The sequence below is a fragment of the Hemicordylus capensis genome, chromosome 4, assembly GCF_027244095.1.
Source record: "Hemicordylus capensis ecotype Gifberg chromosome 4, rHemCap1.1.pri, whole genome shotgun sequence".
Taxonomy (NCBI): Eukaryota; Metazoa; Chordata; class Lepidosauria; order Squamata; family Cordylidae; genus Hemicordylus; species Hemicordylus capensis.
Genome location: NC_069660.1, coordinates 4940200 through 4962738, shown reverse-complemented (window position 1 = coordinate 4962738; position 22539 = coordinate 4940200). Strand labels below are relative to the sequence as shown.

The 22539-nt window shown below is 52.6% G+C and overlaps 1 protein-coding gene across 3 annotated transcripts in view; it reads left to right on the top strand.

The window, feature by feature from the left end:
- TPX2 (TPX2 microtubule nucleation factor) overlaps positions 1 to 21393 on the top strand; it is a 31414-nt gene extending 10021 nt beyond the window's left edge. For all 3 annotated transcript variants that reach the window (XM_053248808.1, XM_053248809.1, XM_053248807.1), the window contains exons 3-16: positions 17 to 136; positions 1908 to 2034; positions 4062 to 4190; positions 6111 to 6244; positions 6737 to 6894; positions 8331 to 8502; positions 8722 to 8860; positions 11164 to 11389; positions 12627 to 12725; positions 13142 to 13318; positions 14945 to 15091; positions 16388 to 16499; positions 19551 to 19717; positions 20959 to 21393. In XM_053248808.1, coding sequence (XP_053104783.1) covers positions 17 to 136; positions 1908 to 2034; positions 4062 to 4190; positions 6111 to 6244; positions 6737 to 6894; positions 8331 to 8502; positions 8722 to 8860; positions 11164 to 11389; positions 12627 to 12725; positions 13142 to 13318; positions 14945 to 15091; positions 16388 to 16499; positions 19551 to 19717; positions 20959 to 21069 — 2018 coding nt within the window. In that variant the 3' untranslated portion in view covers positions 21070 to 21393. The remainder of the gene's footprint in view (positions 1 to 16; positions 137 to 1907; positions 2035 to 4061; positions 4191 to 6110; positions 6245 to 6736; positions 6895 to 8330; positions 8503 to 8721; positions 8861 to 11163; positions 11390 to 12626; positions 12726 to 13141; positions 13319 to 14944; positions 15092 to 16387; positions 16500 to 19550; positions 19718 to 20958) is intronic.
- The last annotated feature ends 1146 nt before the right edge of the window (positions 21394 to 22539 follow it).

The following is a 22539-nucleotide window of genomic DNA, read 5'->3' as shown; positions in this document are numbered from 1 at the left end:
GGTTGGTTCTTGGCAGACATCAAAGCGGCCCTCATGACTACCCCAAGTGGAGTGGTGCCACCGGGCATTCTGCAGAAAAGGTCCGCATCAAGGGACAACATCCCACGAGCCATCGTCTCGCCAATGGTGAAAGCTGGTACGTTGCTCCCTGAAGCATGCTAAGGGCAACCTAAGGGTACCTGGACTTAGTCCAGTGGCCACCCCTGAACTTGTTCAGTTGCTTCTTGGCTCTTTGGGCTTCTGGTGGTGCCCCTGGAAGCAAGACAATGGCATGATTCGAGATCTGAATGAAACACTGGATAATGTCTTAAGTTGACCCAGGGCTCTGTTGTGCACGAGGGACCGGGCAAAGCTGCTGCTTCTGTCTGTGGTAGTTGATACAATGTGCAGAGGGCCTTTTCACACACACACACAGACACACACACACACTCTCTCTCTCTCTCTCTCTAACCCAAAACTCTAGCCTGATAGGTTTCAGGGTTAGGTGCTTGATGCGCATGATCAAATTCCCTCTCTTGGAATCTCATTTCTGCTACACTCGAGTTGATGATTTTCATGGGGTTATCCACCCTGACCCCAAGATCTTTTCTGCATACTCCTAGCACGTGGCCTGGCTTAGTCGTAACTGGAAGCTTTGTTTTCCCATTATGAGAACAATCTTCTGAATTTTTGACCTGCTGCTGTCACCTTCTCTTCTGCTGCATGAAAGGCGGAGTTTGAAAACGTCCACTTTCAGTTGGTATTAAACCAGTTTCCCATTGTGTCTGAACTCGGGCAACTGTGGCTAATCCAGGATCAAACTGTGGCTTTGTGCACATGGTCATCTAGGGCTCAACGGCATGAACTGTAGCCCCTGGCCATGCAAGATGCAACGGGCAGCATTCAGTAGCCATTCATACTGAATGAATGAAATGCAGGTGTACAGCACATGGTCCCAGACCTGGAGTGACTGAATGCCAAATGCAGCACACATACCAAAGCTTTTTTCTAGTGAGAGGAGCAGTTTGCTGCTCCTTACACTACTCACTCCTTGCCTTCTGCTGAGTTGAGCATATCCGTTCAGTGGTGTTTACAGTCACTGGTTCTGACCAGTGTTCCCTCTAATCTTTTTCATCTGTGTGCAGAATGAGTTTTATTCTGGGCAGCAGTGTGTGTGTGCATGTGCATTCAGAATGGGGCCTTCCTGATTCAGAAAATTAACTGAGCGTGCATCAAAAAACTTGAGAGCATGCGCACACCTTGGAGGGAATACTGGTTCTGACTTCCCAGGGTTAGATGGGGGCTTGTTCTGCCATACCTTGCCTGAAGATGGCAGGGATTGGACCTTGGCCCTTCTGTATGGAAACCATGTGCTTTACCACAGTCCCTCTTCTGTGCTGGAAGCTCTGAGCTACAAAGGGGTTAATCGCCTTCCTTTGTGATCTCTCACCTGGACAGCAAGCTGCTCTGTAATCCACTCTAGTTTTTGTGGTATCCTCGTACATGAACACATTTCTCCTCCTCCTTCCAGGCAGCTTACAAAATCAGACCTCTAATACCTCAATATTTTTTTAGATTATTAAAGTGTTGTTTTCTAAAAGTATTTTAAATTATTTTACTTGTTTTTATATTGTTTTTAGCACTAAGTTTTCAATTGTGTGTTTTTAATGTCTTTTAAAAGCTTTTTAAGAGCCTCTGGATGGAGCGGTTTATAAATGTAATAAATAATAAAAATGATGATAATAATATTTAAAATATTGATGTCCCACCCCTCCAGTACACTACTGCTCGGGGCGGCTCACAACAATAAAATAGATGCCATGTAAGATGAAACTAATAAAATCAACCAATTTAAGTAAACCAGTTAAGTCAGGCTAAAACCACAGTCGGAATTAAGTGTAGAGCTGACTTCTCATGTCGATCTGTAGATGAGAATCTCAATGAGCAGGAGATGGCACAGGCAGAGGGGGGGCCACCCAATGTGGTCGGCTCCGTGGCAGAATGGCGTGGCACGTCGGAGGAGGCAGCCGCTGCTCCTGCGAGGGTCCCAGGAAGGTAAGAATGCTCCTCTAAGTTGGCCAGCCTCCCCCTGGGTCCTGGGCTTGACTTGCCAGTTGTGGCCTGGCAGCATGAGACTTCTGCAGGTATCCATGCAAGAGGTATCCATGCAAGGTATCCCTGTTCGGTGCACAAGGCAATCCACTGGCCTCCCCAAGGCCTCCTTGCCCACTCCTCCGTCTCCTGCTGCTCGGGGTGTCCGGTGATGCCGTCCTGCCTACCACTTCTTCTTGCTTCAGTGCGGCAGGTGGATTTGGCTGGTCACGGGTCTGCCTGGCCTCCTGCTTTTGTAAGCTGCAGAGAGATCTCAGTGGGAATAAAACGCCAGCCTTCAATTACCGAGGTTGGGGGGTGGGAGGGGCTCTTGGCTAATCCAAGAGCAGTCCGCTTTGACGGACCTTGGTAAGGAGGGCTGTCCAAGTGCAAGAACAAAGCCCAGTGTGGTGTCCCCATTGAGATCTACTTTTTGTTGTTGTTGTTGTCAAATTTGTACACCACCCCAAACTATCATCTCTGGGCAGTTAACAACAACATAAAAGAAGTTAAAACATACACACAAATCTTAAAACGATTAGAACTTGAAAATTTAAGTAGCTGGAAAAGCTTGGCTGAAGAGGTGGGTTTTCAAGTGCTTTTTAAAAATTGTCAGAGATGGGGAGGATCGTATTTCAGTAGGGAGCGCATTCCAGAGTCTCGGGGCAGGAAGATCTCTTTGCAGCTTACAAAAGCTGAAGGCCTTTCCATAAGATGGGGCAGTAGGCAGTGAATCCTCATGGCTGTCAATATGAGATGAATCTACACTATCCCCATAATTTTGAAGCCAGATGGCATGCAGGAACCCAGCTCACTTCCTGGACAGAAATGAGGAGGAGTCTTCTGCCTCATTCAGGGGTCTAATTCAGCCTTGCATGTTTAAGAATGCCATCCAACCCACTTGGGGGTTTTATTGGGGCAGCCCTTTCCCCATCTCCCCAGGGGTACTGAAAGACCTACGTGCCCTGAGAGGAAGGCAAGAAGGGGGGCCCCTGGCCAGGGAGTTCTTGCCCATGGCTTTTGAGAAGCCCATCAGTGACCAGATTTTACGTAACTTGTCTGTTGATGCTGTAAATGGGTTTGGGTGCCTTGATCAAAGCAGAAAGGCGATATGAAAGTGCAATAAAATGAAGGGAGGGGCTGGTTTGGCTGCTATGGAAGGGGGAAATTGTCCCACAGGGATCTTTCTCAGGAAGGAGACCTGGATCCCAGCAGGTCCTCTACAGAAATGTCTGTCTTGTCCTTGTGCTAATACGTGAGCAGGTCTACTTCTGTAGATGTGTAGCATCTAGTGTGTAGCATTTGCCTTGAGATGTGTAGCATCTCCAGGCAAAGAGAAGTAACCCCTGCCCCACTCCTTTTGCAGAGATCCCTGCTAACAGAGCAAAGAGGCCCCTTGCAAAGGGGTGACTCCCTTCTGTTAATTGGGGAGAGAGGAACTGCCCCACTCAGCCCCAGAACAGCCTCCCTCCAGGGGCTGCTACTGGTGCTCGCCTTGGGTTTCTTCTTGGTTTGTGAGACATTTTGGAACAGGGGAGCATTTTATTCCTTGGTCTGTGCAAAGTGCTTCAAGAACTTTTGTTGTAAAGTGGTGCATAAATATTTGGAGTAGAAACTAATTTCTTGGTGCTTTCCCATCTCCAGCTGAACCCCACCTGGCAGGCTCCTTGGCTTTCCCCCAGGGTGCTCTTCCAAAGAGGTGGGCACTCTCCCACGCCAGATCCCTCCCAGCAGAGGATCTTGGCTGCTCTGCCTTGACTGGCTGCTGCACTGCTCCCTGCCTTGATCAGTCCCAGGGGGCTTCCTCCTGTGGCAGGAGTGGAGGGTGTTCTCAAACGCGAGTGCCTCTTAGCCTCGGCCATAGTGGGAGTTGTAGTCCCACAGCATATGAGGACCCACGTTCGGGAACCCTTACAGTTGTTGGCTTGGAAGGTGTGCCTCTCTTCTCCCCTCCCCTCCCCAATAGGGTAAACCATCTCTTCCCTCTCTAGGGTGACAAAAAAGCTCTCGGCTCACCGAAGAAGCGCCCAGCGCAGACTCATGGCCAAACAGCAAGCAGAGAGATATGCTGCAACCTTGTCCAGCAAGCAAGAGCTCCCTCCTGCCAAGAAGCAAAAAATGTAGGTCTGGCCTGTGGCTGATGCAGGAGGCGCAGAGCAGAAGACTGCCTGTTCTGTGTCTGGCTTCCACTGGTGGCTCTCCCACCAACTCGTCCAGACCTGCGTGGAGTGCTCAAAGCTCCACTGAGACATTGAGAACTCTGCAGAAATAGGGACGTAAGGTTGGGACGGTGTGTATGCCAAGCATAGGATGTGGTGCAGGGCATAGGATGCAGCTGCTTGGAAATTGTGTCTCCTTTTCAAAGCAACTCCCTAGTCTTCTCTCTGTGACTACTGGACTTGCAAAGATGTGGGGAAATATCTGGTGTGTTTTCAGAAGCCAGAGAGATTGCTGAGTAACGTTTCCAAAGGAGAACTTCAGTGGCTTCTGTCATTCCTTGCCACCTTCCCATGACTCAAACAATTATGCAGAGAAAATGTACATTTCAATTCATGGAATTCAGCTTGTGCAGTTGGAGTTACCTTGATACAACGCTGTCATGGTGGTGCATGTGGAAAGTATCCCCACTCTGTTGAATGTTTCTGCCCCTCGTGGCTCTGAGAAGTGGCTGCTTGTGTCCAGGGAAGGCTTAGAAGCAGCAGGAAACTGACCAGAGTTGGTTTCTTGAGGTCTGGAGACTTGGGGCTCTTTAGTGCTACTCCAGTCCCCTTGGTTGTGTTTCTTCCTTGGTTTTTCTGTTCCTGTTTTTCTCTTCTTGGTTTTCCTTCCTTGGTTTTTCTGTTTTCTTGGTTGATTTTTTTTTTTTTTAAACAAATCTACATCTTTTAGAAAGCAGACCTTGCTGAAAATACAAAACAGTGGGAAACAGACCTGGCTCGTGCTGCTTTTGAGGTGGAAGCTCTGTGTAGGTTTTAGAGGGGACAAGGATGTGTGGTCAGCGAAACCAGGGTGGCTCCATTCCCGGCTGACTCAGGGAAGCATTTCTGCACACAGAGCAAGTGGTGGGAGTTTACTGCTGGAGTTCCCAGGGATAGCTGCTAACTGAGATGCCTCCACAGACTCTCAGCCCTGCTAACCCAGATGGCTAAAAGGGACCTGCATGTTCTGAAGCAGCTGCTGCTGCTGAATGTGCCAGACAGGAGGGCCCTGGCTGCAAGCCTCTTGGATGCATCTGGAAGAAACTTATGATGGGCAATCCAGGGGTTCCCAATTGTGGGTCCCCAGTTGTTTGACCACAACTCCCATAATCTTTCAGCCCCTTTCAGGCTTGAGATGCTGGATGGTCGTCATCCAAAACCATCTGGGGGCCCACGCTTGGGAATCCCTGGGTTAGATGGACCTCTGACCAGATGCAGCAGGCCTGTGACTAGCGTGACTGACCAGCTCTTGCTGTCAAGCGGAAGCGCTTGCCTGGCTCTCTCCTGCTGGCATATTTGCAGCAAGGTGCATGTCCAGGAGCTTGGCCGTCCGGCTGTCTGCTTCCTGGAGAATCTGAGGGTGGAGCTCATGACTGCCTTCACCTGTGAGTCTGTCCCCGCCTTCTGCATCCCTTTCCGTCGGTGTCCAACACAGTTTGCTCTGCGACCTGCAGGTCCCCTTTCGCTCAGTGCTATGTGCAGTTTTTCTGAACTCTGTGCATCTCTTCCCAGCAACTGCATGGACAGTGTGGCCTCACAATAGTTCATATTCTCCTGGGGCTGTAGGGGGGACATGGTTCTCGAGTTGCTGTAACCGGCAAAATGTCCAAACTCTGGGAAGGGCAGTAGCCTCACTCAGTGGGTCTAGAGTTCGGAGTTCAGTGACTCTCGTATTCCCAGAGTCACTGGCTGTTGGCCCTGTCCAGTTCAGTACTGGGTTTGAAAGAGGTCTGGTGCCCTCCTGTGCCGATGGGGGCTTGGTCTTGTAACGATGATGGATGTTGATAGAAGGGGTCTGCTTCTCTCTCCGCTTTCTGAAAGAAATCACTTTTTATGTTTAAGCAACAAGACTCCATCTGCCACTCTCAAGTCTACGGAGGAGCTGGAGCTTGAGAGGATGCGTCAACTGCAGCAAGAAGTCGCCGAGTTGCGCAAGAAGAACGAGGAGTCTCTGAAAGCAGCCATTGCTGGGCCAGGTGAGCTTGGCGGGAGAGCTCGGATGGGGTGACTGACCTGCAGCGGGTGATGCATGGGTGGCTTCTTGCTTCTCCCCATCCCTGCCCTGCTTCCCCATCTGTGGGGCCCTGGACTCTCACAACCCCAGTCTTCTGCTCTCGAGCATGGATGGGATGCCTGTGTTCTTATGAGCGCTGCTGGGCTGTGGCCGTGGCCTCTAGCTCTGCTAGCATTTGCAGGCTTCTCCCAGCCTACTGGGTCCTTATTTCCCGCCTTAGTTGTGCTCAGCGGTACCGCTAATATCAGCTTGACTTGACCAGACTTGGTCCAGCTGGAGCCTGGGCTAGCTTCTCTCAACTGGATGGGAAAGTGGTGCTTTGGCTTGCGTTTGCAGAAGTTGCCTTTCAGGCCTGGAGGACTCTCCCTCCTTCATGAAGCTTGGAACGCTCCCTGAGTTCCCACGACATCTCCCCGAGTGCCTCCTATTCTCTTCCTCCCTCCGCCCCGCTCAGGGCAACCCGTGAAGGCTGCGAGCCACATCACCAAGCCAGTGGACTTCCACTTCAGCACAGAGGAGAGACTCAAGCAGCATGGGGCGGACAGCCAGCCCGGGGCCGAGTACAAGGAGGTGGATTTCGCAGCCGCACTGAGGAAACACCCCCCGTCTCCGGTGAGAGGGCAGGCCTTGAGACGCGGCGGTCTGCCTGGGGAGGGGCTTCGGCTGGGGAAGAGCAGCTGCTCAGAACGGTGGCAGTTGGCAAGTGCTGTGCAAGGTGGATGCAGATGGCCGGAAGGAGGGCTGGTGCTCTGGTGTCTCCCGGGGGGGGGTCCTCCTAACCCCTCCCCAGGTTTGCGAGTCTCACTAAAGGGCCTTGAGGCTGGACCCCGGAGTGCATGGCGAGGGAAACAAAGCACTCTGTGTCCATTTTTAAAGTGGGGTCAGCATGATCCCCCAAGATGACCAGAGAGCTTCTTTGTTTGGTGAAGGAATTAATGGTTCTCAGCATCCTCTTAGAAGTTGGACTCTTTCATTAATACCTCCAGGAAATTTTGAGTCAATGGGACAAATGCATGAGTCAAATAATGGGGATCTTCCAGACCTCCCAGGCGGAGGTCCTTACTTCTTGGTTGACATTTATTCGATTCATTCGATTTCTATACCGCCCTTCCAAAAACTGCCCCCCCTCCTTGACTCTAGGCACCTGCCATGCTTTCCAGCTGGACAGGGGGCTTGCTGGCTTGGCCCTGTGCCCCAAGCCTCTCCCAGCCCCTCACTGGCGCAGCAGCCAGGCTGCCCCAGCTTTCTTCTCGACTTGGTTGCCACCCTCTCCTCCTAAGCACCTCTGAAAGACTGGGATGAGGGGCTTGGAGAGCTTCAGGCCAGAGGAGAGGATGGCCAAAGCGCCTTCTGGCCTGTGCTCCTGGCACCCGTGCAGCACTCTGGAATCTACCCATGGATGCATCCTCTCCACTGGAATTATTGCCACATCATTTTTGCTCTTCAACCTGTAGTCTCTTTGATGCTACTTTCAGGTTAGCAAAGTGCCTTTTTCCTTTTTTGAATCCAAGCCACTTGGAAGTGCAGCAAGCCATGACAGCCCATCCCACACACACGCAAGCCCCCTTTCTGAGAACGCTATGCAGCCAGCCTAGCCTGCCCCGGGTGGAGTCAATCTGCGAATGTGGTGGGTGTGGATCAGAACCTCTCTGACCTCCCCCCAGTGGTGCTCCCTTCAGCCGTGTCAAGGAAGGTTCCGCTGCTCTTCCTCTTCTCATGGTGATACCCTTGTGGTGTTGAGAGAGAAGGGCTGGGGGCTCTTCCAAACGTGTGGCGGCGGCTGCAGCAGGTCTCTGCTCACCTGTAGACTCCTTTGGGGTCACTTGAGGCTGAATCTGGGGCACTGGCCCGGCCTAGACACGAATACGGGTGCAGAGCCAATTCACGTAGGAGGCAGTCGGGGTGTGTCCTGCTTGGGGAGTGGTGCTTGTTGGTGGTCTGCCAGCAACGGGGGCCATGAAGCTGGTTGAGCTGTGGGTGTGGCAGGAGCAGCCCCGTTCTTGGCAGAACCCCTTGCTGTCTAACCAGCCTGCCGCGTCTGCTTCCAGGCCCGAGTGGCGAAGGGACCCACCATCCCCAGGCCCTTCAACCTCTCCCAGGGCAACAAAAGGAAGCACGAGGAAGCTGCTTCCGAGTACGTGCCGTTGGCTCAGCAGATCCAGAGCTTCCAGAAACGGACTCCGCCCCGTTACCATCTGAGGAGCAGGAAGGAGGAGGATGGTAAGGCCACACGGGGGGGGAGGGCTCTGCTCTTCGGGGCTGCAGTTACCCAGTCATCTGGCTCTCCCGTGGCGGCAAGGTGAGGAGCCCTGGCACCTCTTCTCTCGCCTGCCTTGTGCCAGCAGGAGGAGGGGTCCTTCGTTGACTCTCAGGACTGCCTGCTCTTGGCCAGACGAAAGGCCAGCCTGCTCTGCTCTGATCCGTGGCCTCTCTTTGCAGGTGTCGCTCCAAGCAGGCCCCTGAAGGCCAGGCTTACCCACCCCAGAACTCCCCACCTTGAAACCAAGAGCCGCCTCAGGCCGACCACCTGCAAGAGTGCAGCTGAGCTGGAGGCGGAGGAGATTGCGCAGCTCCAGCAGTGAGTAGGCCTCCGACTTCTGTGTAGCACAGGCTTTGGATGTTCAGGTAGTCACGTTCAAACTGCCGTGGGAACCATGGATTTGTCTCATGGCCCAGGGCTGAGATGCTGAGGGCGAGGCACAGGATCAGGCAAGGCAGGGATGCATCCAGAGTAACTGTTAACTGCAGGGGCCGGAACCTCCTTTGCTGTGCTTGGGGTACGCAGTTCACGCCAGACACAGTATTCTGTTTCTTGTGGGATGTATATCATACCTGCTATGAAAATCACAAACTAAAAGCAAGTAGAACACAAGACACACATACACACAGCAAGTAGAACAGAAAACTGAGGTCATCTGAGGAGGTCCGTCTCCAGTTGCCGCCAACTCATTTGGTGGTCACACAGAGATGGGCCTTCTCAGTTGCTGCCCCGAGATTGTGGAATGCGCTCCCTGCTGAGTTACGATCCTCCCCATCTCAGGTTTTTAATTTAAAATACTGTTTGTTAATTTTATAGTTTTTAAATTATTGTATTAACTTTTATATATGTTATATGTTGCATTGTTTTAATTTTTATGTGTGTTAATTGTTAGCCGCCCAGAGACGTAAGTTTGGACGGGATATAAATTTAATAAATAAATAATAAAGAGTGTAGCCAATCAAAACTACTGCACAGAGGAGAGAGAAATGCCCAAGAGAACCAGGTTTGCTCTGCCTGGTGCTAAAAAGAGAACCATGAAGGCATCAGACACGTATGTCTGTATAATTTAGGTGCCCCCTCTCTCTTTCTGGTCACTACCTGCTCTGCTTTGAATGGGAATGGGGTGGGGAGGGGCCTCTGAGGGGGCAGGGGGGCTCAGTTGCTGGGCAGCCTGCCTGAGAGCAGGTGATCTTCCAGACGCCCTGCCTGCTTCTAAAATGAAGAGAAATACTTGTACTGCTTTTCAACAAAAATGCCCAAAGTGGTTGACATAGAGAAATAAATAAAGATGGCTCCCTGTCCCCTAAGGGCTCACAATCTAAAAAAGAAACATAGGATAGACACCAGCAACAGCCCCTGGAGGGATGCTGTGCTGGGGATGGATAGGGCCAGTTGCTCTCCCCTGCCCAATAAGGAGAATCGCCCCTCTAAAAAGGTGCTTCTTTGCTGAGTTAGCAGGGGAATGCCTCATGGAGCTTGAAAGGGCATCTGTCTTGGGCACCTTTCTGCCACAAGGCAGGTCTTTGCTTAGCTATGAGTCACAGAAGTGGAAATACTGTCCAGTTCTAGGGCACAACTCTAAGATGAACACGATGGGATTCTCCTGCAACCCCACAGCCAAACTTGGGTGTGCTGCCACTCAGTGAGGGGCGAGGTTGTTCTTGCATAAGATATCGGTCATGATGGGAGAGTAGTCCAGCATTCTTGCTCTAGCAAATGGAGTGGTTTTGTTTTCATTTAGGCATTCTGCCTCAATATTTTCAAAATCTTACCTATGCCCCATTAAGACAACCTTTTACAGCACTACAATTTCAGAGAGGAAATTCCTCTGGTTTCCTCTTATTGTGATGGGAGAGATGCCACAATTCTGATTTCAGTCTTTCGGTGTTTATGTATCTGTGGAGCTCCGTAACAGAGGCCATTTATCCATTATGTCTTACGCTGTGACCTATATAAGGGAAAGCTTCATGACTCCACTGTAAATAAGTATTGCTGGCAAATCCTCTGCTCTCAGAAGTCACTGTTCTGCTTTCTAATACAGATGCTCATGTTACCTGTTGTGTGGCTTAGTTTGTTGTGGCAGCCTGCAAAATGAGTGTGAAGGTATTGACTTCTGTGAAAAGAAGTCATGTTGATGATTGGCTTATCTGACTGTCATCTTATTGAGTGTCTGTCTTTAATGAGGTTCTGTGAAAAGTTCTTTTGTGTTGCAATTCTCTGTGAAACTGCATTAATCAGCAGTGAAGAACCTGAGTTGCCTCTCAAGGCCCCTTCTGCCTACTAGTACCCTGTTAGTTGGTGATGCTAAAGCCTCCTGTAAATCTTCCTTAATTTTCTAAGGCTTCTCTGTGTAGCTTGCCTCTTCCTATCCTGTGGGTAGCCTGGCACCACTGTAGTCTGGCATGAGAAAGGCCCAGGGTCAGTCTCTGGTAGAGCTTCTGCCCATCCAAGGAGGCAGCTTTGACCCAGGGCTCTGCCTGCCAAACCCCTGACATGGACTAAGCTAATGCAGGGTGCGGAGCGGGTGGATTTAGACTCCCTAATCCCAGGTTTCAGGGCAACCTTTCCCAGCTGGTCTGTGGTGTGCAGTCTCCGACCATCTGCTCAACCCGTTTTGATAGGTACAAATTCAAAGCTCAAGAGCTCAATCCCCGGATCTTGGAGGGAGGGCCGATCTTGCCCAAGAAGCCTCCCGTGAAGGAGCCCACCCGTCCGGTGGGCTTCGACTTGGAAATCGAGAAAAGGATTCGGAAGCGTGAGAACAAGAAGCTGCAGGAGGGGGAGGAAGAAGAGCACTTCGAGTTCCGTTCCCAGCCGTGTCCAGTGAAAATCCTAGAGGATGTTGTGGTAATGCTGGCAGACTGTTTGCTGAAAGAGAAAGCCAACTTAAACATGGCCTGGGGTGACTCTGTATAGACGGCTGATTCCGTGCTCTGCGTTCATGTCCATATACTTGCCCTCTGAAGTGGTTTCATAGAACCCAGGGATTCCTTGGGAGCCTATCAAGCGTTCTCCAGTGAGAAATAATATATAAAATAACCGCTTTGGTAAATTTATTTTGTTGGAAAATGATATAGAAATAATGATGTTTGGGCATTTATGTAGTGCTTTCAAGTGTCCACAGATCTGGTTGTAATCCTTAGAGCAGCCCTGTAAAGTAGGCCAGTCTTCTCCTTGTCCTGCAGATGTGGGGGGGCCAAGGCTGTGGCTCCCCAGCTAAGCCCAACCCTCCAAATTCATGGTAGAGGCGAGCCTCTGTTACTTCCCGACTTGCATCTCTGTCTTCCTACTATTCTATATGGCACTTTTCAACAAAAAAGTTCTCAAAGTGGCTTACAGAGAGGGAGAGGGAACAGTACAATGGCAGGACACACTACGGCGAACTTGCCGTTCAAGCAGATTGTCTTACCTTGCCGTGTACAGTCCAAGGGAATGATTGGGGTGCGGGTGCTGCTGCTGCTGCAGAGCACCCTTTTGCTAAGCACAAGTTAATCATGGCTAAGCTTATGTTCTAGTTCAAGGGAAACGGCTTTCGTCGAAATAAATGAGGAGGCCTGAACAAGCCTTGGAATCCCCTGCCATGCTTGGTGTGTGTGGGTGTGGGGGGGGCAATAAATCCCTCCATGCAAAGGGATTTCTGATGTCTGAAAGCTACCATTTCAACATAATTCCTTGGATGTTAGCGGAACTCCTTGGGGTCAGCATTGAGCTGGGGAGGCTGTGGGGAAAGATGATGACCTCTGTGGGGCACACAATCCCCACCTCAGGGGAGGGGGGTTAGTTTTGCATTGTGTACTGAAGAAGTGAATGGAAGTGGATATGCTTGGGTCATCTTCCTCTGCAAAGCGCTATCCGTGTGCAGGTGACTTTGCCTTTAATGAAGATCTTTAAAAATATGTCCCCTCCTGAAACAGAACAGAAAAGACGTGCATTTCCTTGGGCCTTCTAGTGGACCATTGACGTTCTTGCCGGCAGGCAGCTTAGGAGGGTGATGCTTCTCAGACTGCTGCCGCTGTGGCGGAGCCTTCTCAAATTCCCCTGGGACCTCAGAATCTGCGTTCAGCTGGGTGTCTTCTCCCTGCAGGGCGTTCCCGAGAAGAAGCCGCTGCCCATCACCATTCCCAAGTCGCCATCCTTTTCCCTGAAGAACAAAGCTAGCAGCCTGGCTAGAGAAGAGGAGAAGGTAACTCTTTTCCTTCCTTCCATCAACGTAGCAGTTGACCCCTCTGGGGTGGCTTCCCGAACGTAGCCACTCCTCGGGCCGTGGTGCTTCCGGCGTGGCTGCTTCTAGCTTATACGTGTGCTGCCAGTCAGTGCCTGTGCTAGTGGGAAAGTGACACAGGCATGGCTGGAGAGGCAAAGGACTGGAAAGGCACCGTCTCCTTCTTCACACCCTGGGACCTTCACCTCTCTGGGCATCGCCTCTCCTCTGATGTAGAGACACTGGCAAGCTCTGCTGGGAGCTCCCATGCCTTCTTAAGAAGCCCCACGAGAGATTCTCCTCCTCACAGCATTTGGGAGGGAGCCGGCCAGGCTTGGCTCCTGTGCTCCGTGCTGCTTTCCGTGGCACAACCCTGACCTTGCTGTCTCCTCCTGCAGGAAGAGGAAGTCGTGGCGGTGGTCAAAGCCAGGCCCATGCCCCACTTCGGGGTGCCCTTCAAGCCCAAAGCGGCAGAGCCGAGGCAGGTGGAGGTCTGTCCTTTCTCTTTTGACTCCCGGGACAAAGAGAAGCTGCTCCAGAAGGAAAAGAAGATAGAAGAGCTGCAGAAGGAAGAGGTATGGGCGAGAGGGGTGGGGAGGGGTGGGCTGTCTCCCAGGAAAGGGGAGACACTCCCCTGGTTGAAGGGGCCCTGTGGAGACTGACGCTGGAGAGCTGGTCTTGTGGTAAAGGTCAAGTGTGCCGTTGGGCCGGTGTCGACTCCTGGCGCCCACAGAGCCCTGTGATGTTCTTTGGTAAGATACAGGAGGGGTTTCCCATTGCCATCTCCCGTGCAGTATGAGATGATGCCTTTCAGCATCTGCCTATATTGCTGGTGACCAATATAGGTGTTTCTGGGAAACATACCAGTGGGGATTAGAACCGGCAACCTCTGGCTTGCTAGTCAAGTCATTTCCCCACTGCACCATTATTGGGCAGGGTCTTGTGGTAGCAAGCCTGAATTGTCCCCTTTGTGAAGCAGAGTCTGCCCTGTTTGCATTTGAATGGTAGATACATACGTGTGAGCGCTGGAAGATATTCCCCTTAGGGGGTGGGGCCGCTTTGGGAAGAGCACCTGCCTGCTTGCATGCAGAAGGTTCTGAGTTTCCTCCCTGGCATCTCTAGATCAGGCTAGGAGAGACTCTTGCCTGCAACCTTGGAGACGCCGCTGCCAGTCTGGGTAGACAATGCTGAGCTAGATGGGCCAAGGGTCTGACTCGGTAGAAGGCAGCTTCCTATGATCCAGTACCCAAGACTGAGAAATAGCAGACCCTTGGCCAATTGGCCCCAACCAAGGAAAGGTGATCCTTGGCTTCTGTGGCCTCAAAGATCTGATGTCTCTGACTGATGATACGGCTAGAGACCGAGGACTCCTGATGGCCAGACTTCTAGGAGTGACTTTGTCCTCAGAGAAGGTGAGGGGTTCCAACCTGAGGTCCAGGGCTCCTTGGAAATGCCTTCCTGCTGCTGACTCTGCTGTCTGCATTGTGGACAGATCCTAAAGCAGTTGTAGGGAAGTGGCTAGCGTTCTGCTTCTCCCACTACTGGGGGTTTCCAAGGGGCTTCCTTCCCAAACCATCACGAGTGCCCAGGTCCTTCCTGCTTCCTTGTGCTGGTGCCCTTGGATGCCCAGCAACCCCAGTGCCTTGCAGGCCTCCCCTTCTGGATGGCTAGACCTCGAATGCTGGAGTCCGGACTAGTTCTGTTGGCCAACTGCTTTGTGTGACTGGGAGGATCTGGTCACACCCCTGCATGCCTCTGAAGTCTGTGCCATTGTCCTGTTGCTTGGATCCTGGCTATGCCTTGCCTTCATTGCTCGGAAAGTAGCCATGTGCAAGCCAGACTCTGTCAAAACTCTGAAGATGTGCAGGCAGGGAAAGCAGGAGGCTGTTGTGCACCCCCGGCCCCTTTCTTCCATGCCTTGTCTTTCCCTGAGCAGCTAGCTTTCCCTGCTCTTCTCCTTTGCAGTCCCTAGGGAAAGCTAGCTGCGAAATAGATGGAGGGGTGGAAGGCGGCAGCCAGGAGCTCTGCGATCCCTTCCCGCTTCCTCTGCCTGTCTCTGGGGCAGCTTTCAGACGTCTCGAGCTGGGCCTTCCATTTGCGTGTGATGCATGGAACGTATAGCCAGAACCCAAATCTTCAGCTCAGCAGCATTGCTGATCTCTTTGTGTGTGTCCGTTCTCTCTCTCCCTCTCTCCTGGAAGGTGCCAAAGTTCAAAGCACAGCCTCCGCCTCAGTTCGATCACGTCAGTTTGCCAGAGAAGAAGGCCAAGAGTCCCACCAAGCCAGAGCCCTTCCAGCTGGCGGTGGACAAGCGAGGGGCTGTGCGGCAGGAAATGTGGCGGCAGCAGGTGAGGGGGCTGGGCTGCAGAGCTAGGGGGCTGGGAGGGTCACCCTTCTCATTCTCCTCCCTTCCATGAATGGGAGACTAGAAGTGTGAGCACTGCAAGAGAGTCCCCTCAGGGGATGGAGAAGAGCTCTTCTGGGAAGAGCAGAAGAAGGTTCCAAGTTCCCTCCCTGGCAGCATCTCCAAGATCAGGCTGAGAGAGATTCCTGCCTGCAGCCTTGGAGAAGCTACTGCCAGTCTGTGTAGACAATACTAAGCTAGATGGACCAATGCTCTGACTCAGTCTATGGCAGCTTCCGATCTTCCTATGAGAGGGCAGGGCCATTGTGATACAGCCCGTCGGATGTGGACTTCAAAACGGTCCTGAGACGGAACGCTCTCGTGCTGGGATGAAAGACTCGCTTGGGGGTGGAGACATCGCCTTTGTGGCACCTTAAAGACTAGCCAGTTGCCACAAGACTTGACCCAACTGCTGCTCTGGAAGTGGTTCTCTTGCGGGGATGCCTGTCTTCTTGTGGGAGATGGCCTCGTGGCCTCAGTCTCCCGGCCAAGAGATCTATGACCACTGCACTCCTGTCTTGAGTGTTTAACGTCAGCCCTTCTTGTTGGATGGCTGCCGCCCTGGGGCTAGTTGTGTAAGTGGACCTCCTCTTGTGTGTAACCGAGGAGGACACGGATCTTGAGACTCCATGTTTGGGAGCTCTGTGATGCATAGCACTTTCACAACAACCCTGTGGAGCAGGTCATTATGTCCTTTGTACAGATGGGGAATTGAGGCTTAGGACCGGTCCATGTGAGACATCTTCTGCTTGGATACAGGGACTCAAGTACAAAACACACCTGCCTCTCACCAAGTCTGGAAGAGATGTGCGGCTCGTATCTGGCACAGGTCTAGTTGAGAATGTGGGCTTGGTCTCTGCCCACTTGCGCTGCCCTTCAGCATGCTTCAAGGGTGGCTTGGGAAACAAAACAAAAACGACGAAAAACATATAATAATATGTAAATATTTAGAATACACACCACCTGAAAACCACTTAACCATGAGTAAATGTGATGGGTTTTTATCATGGCCAGCTCCTTGAAAGACACAGGCACCTCCTCCAGACTTGGCAAGGGCAGGGCATGGACCAGCCTTTGGAGCAGTGCCTGCGGGAGGTGGGGGTCTGAGCGGGAGTCTTCCCTCCTGGGCGGCCTGTGCCTCTGGAGGCCTCCGCCTGCCCCGGCAGCAGGGTGGGGTGTGGGATAGCGCCCCCCCCCCCCCCGCCGGCCTCTTCCTGACTGGCTTTGTCCCCCAACATAGCTCAGGGAAGAGATGAGGCGGCAGAAGGAAGCGGCCTCTTTCAAGGCGCAGCCCAGCACCGTCACCCACCAGGAGCCCTTCGTGCCCAAGAAGGACAACAGGCCCCTTGCAGGTGAGGCTTCCGCGGCCAGCCCAGCCCTGTGGTGTCCGGAGCAAGGCTGCCTTGTTGCACCAGAGCTGCTGGGTGAGCCACCTCAGCACAGGCGGCTTCTGTGCCCAGAGGGGGGGAGGGAGGGAGCGGCAGGAGGCAGCCCTTCTTGCCTGCGCTGGGGGCAGCTGTGGGGCCACCCGTCTGTTGACGGAGGGCTCGGTTGGGGCAGGAATCGAGCGCAGGCCAGGAGCTGCCAGCTCGGCACCAGCTGCCAGCTCCCCTTCCTCGGCTCCTCGGAGGCCCAGGCCTTGACTTGCAGCTGCTCTTTAAGGAGGGGATTAGGCTGCTCCTGGCCACTGGCACACTTTGCTTGCTCCCTTAGCCAACTCCCTACAGATGCCGTGTGTGTGTGTGTGTGTGTGTGTGTGTGTGTGTGTGTGTGTTGCACGCAGCCTGTGCTAAGCAGCCCAAATGCTGACGGAGCAGACTTCTTTCTCTGCTTGCGTAATGGAGCATTGCTTGCTCAAGAGAGTGGAAAGAGGATGGCCATCTGCACAGCCACCGTCTCAGATTTGGTCGCCCTAATAGGCGGCCGCCTAGTCTCGGGCACCTCCCACCCGAAAACAAAAGCATCAAGAGAAGGTGTTCTCCCCCCACCCCCCGCCCCGCCTGCCCATGGTGTAGATGGAGGAGGGGGGTTGAATCCTCCCTGGAGCTCTATCCACTGCCTTGCAGAAACACTTAATGCAGAGCAGTGGTGTGTGTGTGTGTGTGTGTGTTTTGCCACGTTTGCAGTAATCAGTTGCTCAAGGCTCTTAGCAAGCTGAAGAAACTGTATGTATTGCAATGCAGGGTGAAGCAGTATGAATGTTTGGAGTATCTTCTGTCTCTCTGTGGCCATCCCTGTAATGGCTCAGAAGCCTGGACCCTCTGGGGAATTCTCGGGCTAGAGACGGGGGGCCTGCTTGTGCTCTTTCCCTCCCCCCCCCACCCTGACGGTCCACTTGTCCTTCCCTTATGTCAGCTTGTCCCTGACTCAGGGCTCTCTTTACCAAAACTACAAATGGACCCACATTAAAGACAGACTAAAGTTGCACATCACGAAAACTAGATTTTTGAGCGGCATGAATGTTAGGTAGTTTTGAATACATCTAAGTTTGGTTGTGGCAGGTTGGAGTAACTCTTGCCAGCCATGGTGACTAGCGGCAAAGATTTGTTCACAGTCTTCCAGAATTGTAGCACTGCAAGAGACCTTGGAGTGCAGCTGCCTGCTGCTCAGTGCAGGGATCTGCTGCAACATCTCTGCTGGAGACATGCCCAGCCTCTGCTTGGAAACCTCCAGCAAAGGAAAGCCCACCACGCTGCGAGGCAGATGCTCTTGCAGTCAGGAAATTCCTCCCGATTCTAGCCTGAGTTGGCTTGCTTGTCACTTCAAGCCCTCAGCTCCAGTCCTGCCCTCTGCCTTGGGAAAACAAGATTGCTCTGCCTTCTGTGTGGCAGCCCTTTGGGTATTTGAAGCTGTCCCCTTGGTCATCTTCGGGCTAAGCATCCCTGGCTCCCTTCCAGTGTTCATTCCAACAGCGATTATTATTTACATTTTATATCCCACTCTTCCTCCAAGGAGCCCAGAGCAGTGTACTACATACTCGAGTTTCTTTTTCACAACAACCCTGTGAAGTAGGTTAGGCTGAGAGAGAAGTGACTGGCCCAGAGTCACCCAGCTAGCATCATGGCTGAATGGGGATTTGAACTCGGGTCTCCCCGGTCCTAGACCAGCATTCTAACCACTACACCACGCTGGCTCTCCCAGATGTTGTTCACTACAACTCCCAGCATCTCCAGCTGCAATGGCCTTTGGCTGGGCATTATGATAGTTGTCGTCGTCAACATCTGGGAATCCCTGTTAAAGAGAGCACTGCTCCTTCACCATTCCTTCATAGGACTTGGCTTCCAGACCCATCACCCTCCTGAATCGGTTTTCCCCAGTTTTATCAATATTCTCCTTAAAATGCTATGCCCAAAACTGGATGCAGTATTCCAGGTGAGGTCTGGGCAGCACAGAATACGAGTGGAACTCATACTCCTTGTAATCTGGCCTCTCGGCACCTGATTAACGAGGCCCAAGAGTGCATTTGTGTGTATGAGCAGCTGAATCACACAGCTGACTCATGTCCGTCTTCTCATCCACTAAGACAGCTCAGTTCTTCTTGCATGTACTGCTAAGTCCATCCTAACTTCTTGGTCTGCAGAGTTGAGATGTGTCTCTCGACTTCCCCCATCCAACCCGCTTACAAAAACGTTGGACAGCACAGGGGCCTGGTGGCACTCCATGTGATCCCAGATCTACATGGAGTAATGGGTCTCAGACTATTGGCGATCTGCTCAGCTCTCTGTGCCCCTCCACCCCACTCTTGAAGTTTAACCACATGCTGCTGCTCTCAGAAGGTGTCCTAATACCCATAAGGAACCAGCCATCTTTTCCCCTTGTGCACTTGTCACTTGAAAGCAATGACCTTGAGGATGCTGAACTCCATGCTTGCACATGATACAGCAAAATGTGTTGCCTGTTAATAGCCTACCTCTCGACCAAAGTTGGCTCTCAAAGTGGCCTACAATCAAAATCCACAATTGGAACAGAGATGTCCATGGAGCAGGGTGTGGCAGTTTCCTGATCCTCAGCTGTTGGCACCATAGTCTCAGCTCTAGAATTTTCCTCCAGAAAGAACTAGAGATGCGCTCAGGAGCTGGCTGGCTTTGAAGGAGCTCTTAAATATCCACAACCTGTCCTGACCGCACAAAACCCAGTTTCTGCATAAGTTTGGGGCTGGGCGGGGGGGGGGGGGAATTGACCATAGGCCATTTATGCAATTCCATTATGGAATCTCATTGAAGTTGCTAAATCCTGCAGCTAGAACATGGTGACTTGGTCCAGGAATTTAAACTGCCAGGCGTTTCTGTTGTACTGATGCACTTAGCATGACTGTCTCGGTGGTGGTCTCCTGCTGCTGCTGCTGCTGCTCCTCCTCTCCTCTCTATTCCTAACCTCAGAGACCCTTTCTGGTTTTGTTGTAGCTCCTGACGGCTTTCAGCTGGCCACAGAGCGACGTGCCCAGGAGCGGCAGGAGTTTGAGAGGCGGCTGGCGGAGCTCGAAGCGGAGAAGGCGAGGCTGCAGGAGGCCACAAGGCAAGCCATGGAGGAGCAGGAGAGGGAGGCGTTGGCCAGGCTCCGAGAAGAGACGGTGAGTGAGCCCCGATGGTTCCGGGGGGCGGAGTGAGGAGCGTGTACTTGGCTTATGATGTCCCCCAGGACAGGACTGGGACTCAGCCTGTGGCCTTCAACCCAGCTGTACAGGGCCCACTGCTCAGTGGTAGAGCCTTTGCCTTCTCGGTAGGCATTCCTGGCCTCAGCCCCTGGCATCATCCAGCTGGCTACCTGGGCTTGGGTGGCTGGGTTGGAAAAGAGGCCTTGGAGAGAGGCTGCTGGGCTGGAAGGACCAGTGGTCTGACTCTCTGCAGGAAGCAGCCGTGTGTGTGTGTGTGTGTGTGTGTGGCGTGCCGATGCCTCTCCCTTCCTGCGCCTTGGTCAGGGTCTGTCTCGGAGACCCCTCCTTGGGAAACGTTGGGTCTGAAGCCTCATGTGCTGGCTCCAAAGATCTCTGCCCTGCCTGCAAAATACACAGCATGCCTGAACTGGGAAGGGTCATCTGCTCTAGATGATTCTGCACCCAAGCCGGAGGAGCAGGCGGTTGAGGAACACGTCCAGGACTGGGGGGGAAGCAGTGGTGGGCCTGTTCCCCTTGGGCAGGGGCCGGCCGGGGGCACAGCTGGCTCCGTGCTCCTGTCAATTCCCACCCCCACTCCTGGAGAGAGCATCCCAATGGTGCTCTGCGGCTGCTGGGGTGAAGGCTGCTGGGTCACTTGGAAGATGGTGCATCAAATTATGGAACAGACTAAAGCTGGAGACAGGCCTGCACCTGCAGCCGGCATCACAGGCTCCGGCCACAGCACCGTATTGTCTGCCAGGCAGCAGGTGGGGATGGGGAGCTGGTGCTCAAGGGCTGGCTGCTGCCTCTGTTTCCTGGAGCTGCTCTCTGACGTGCCCCACCCTGCCAGCTGCAGCCTGGCCATTCCTCAGGCCGAAGGCACCGCTCTCCTGTCCAACGGCCAGCCCGCAGGCAGGGTGGGGCATGTCCGAGAGCAGCTCCAGGAAGCAGAGGCAGCTGTGCTTCCTGTGGGCGCCCCCGGCTCGTTGGGGCACAAGCCGTTCCTGGTTTCAGCTAGAGGGAGCTTGGGCTGAATTTGGGGCCTCCCATGTAAACGGGATCCTCTGCTGCTGAGCTGTGTCCTGTCCCATAAATCTGAGTCCACTTTTTCTCTTCCGAGGGCCAGATGGACTGATGAGCAAATGCCATAGCAGGCAACTGTGGCTGCAGGAAACCTCCTGGGCGCTCCAACCTTCCTCTCTCTCTTCTTCGTCCAGGTGCACAAAGCCAACCCTGTCCGCAAGTACCCGAGTGTGGAAATCAAGCCCAGCGACCAGCCGCTGACAGTGCCAAAGTCTCCCAACTTCTCGGAGCGATTTCGGTGCTGATGTGTGACCACCCGCAGCGCTGCTCCACCCTGTGCGCTAGAAGCGGAGACGCTCCCTTCTCATCCTTGGGTTACGTTTGTGTGTGTGTGTTGGGGACTCATATTAATACAGACTGACTGGGTTGTTCTTCTTCTCCTTGCCATTTGGTAGCTTTCGTCAGTGTAACTTCTTGAGGAAAAGGACTAGATTGGGGAGCAGCATGTCCACTCCTGCATTTGCTAGATGCTGGTCTGAAAAGGCTCAACCAGTTTTATCTCCACCAGTTAACTATTTTGTGTATATATATACACACACACCTAAGTAAAATAAAGTTTGTTGCTGAGAGGCTTTCTCTTTGGGATGATTGAACATCAGAACAGCCCTGCTGGATCAGGCCCAAGGAAGCCCATCGAGTCCAGCATCCTGTTTCACACAGTGGCCCACCAGATACCTCTGGGAAGCCCACAGGCAGGAGTTGAGGGCAGGCCCTCTCTCCTGCTGTTACTCCCCTGCAACTGGTACTCAGAGGCATCCTGCTTCTGAGGCTGGAGGTGGCCTATAGTCCTCTGACTAGTAGCCGTTGATAGACCTCTCCTCCATGAAGTTATCCAAACCCCTCTTCAAGCCATCCAGGTTGTTGGCTGTCCCCACATCTTGTGGCAGAGAATTCCACAAGTGGATTATGTGTTGTGTGAAAAAGTACTTCCGTTAGTTGGTCCTAAATTTCCTGGCAATCAATTTCATGGGATGACCCCTGGTTCTAGTGTTATGGGAGAGGGAGAAGAATTTCTCTCTCTCCACTTTCTCCACACCATGCATGATTTGATAGACCTCTATCATGTCTCCCCGCAGTCGTCTTTTTTCTAAACTAAAAAGCCCCAGGTGTTGTAGCCTTGCCTCATAAGAAAGGTGCTCTAGGCCCCTGATCATCCTGGTTGCCCTCTTCTGCACCTTTTCCAGTTCTACAATGTCCTCTTTTAGGTGTGGTGACCAGAATTGTATGCAGTACTCCAGGTGTGGCCGCTGAGATTGCATGCTGCTGCTTATTTACGTACCACTTCTCAAAGCTGTTTACATTGGTGGGGGTGGCGGAGAAGAATAAGGAAAGGATGGATCTCTAATCCCTAAAGGACTCTCAGCTTCTCAAAGAAATACAAGGTAGACCCCAATAACAGCCACTGAAGGGGTGCTGCATGTGGGTTGGATAGGACCAGTTGCTCTCCCCTACTAAACATGAGTCACTGCTTCGAAAGGTCCCTCTTTGCTCCGTTTCTTCTTTCTGCTTGTCTCCCACTTTGTCAACTGCAGCTTCTGGCCTCGAGCTGCCTAGCAAGTAACTCTGTTTTGGTGTGAATCCTTCCCCAGCCTTCTGTTTCCTGGACTTCGTAGTTCTTGGCTCAGGAACAAGGTGCATCAACCTGACTGCATTTCTCTTTTGGAGGGAGTTGGGATGGTCGTGTGAGCAGGGATGAACAATCCTCGGCACAGCTG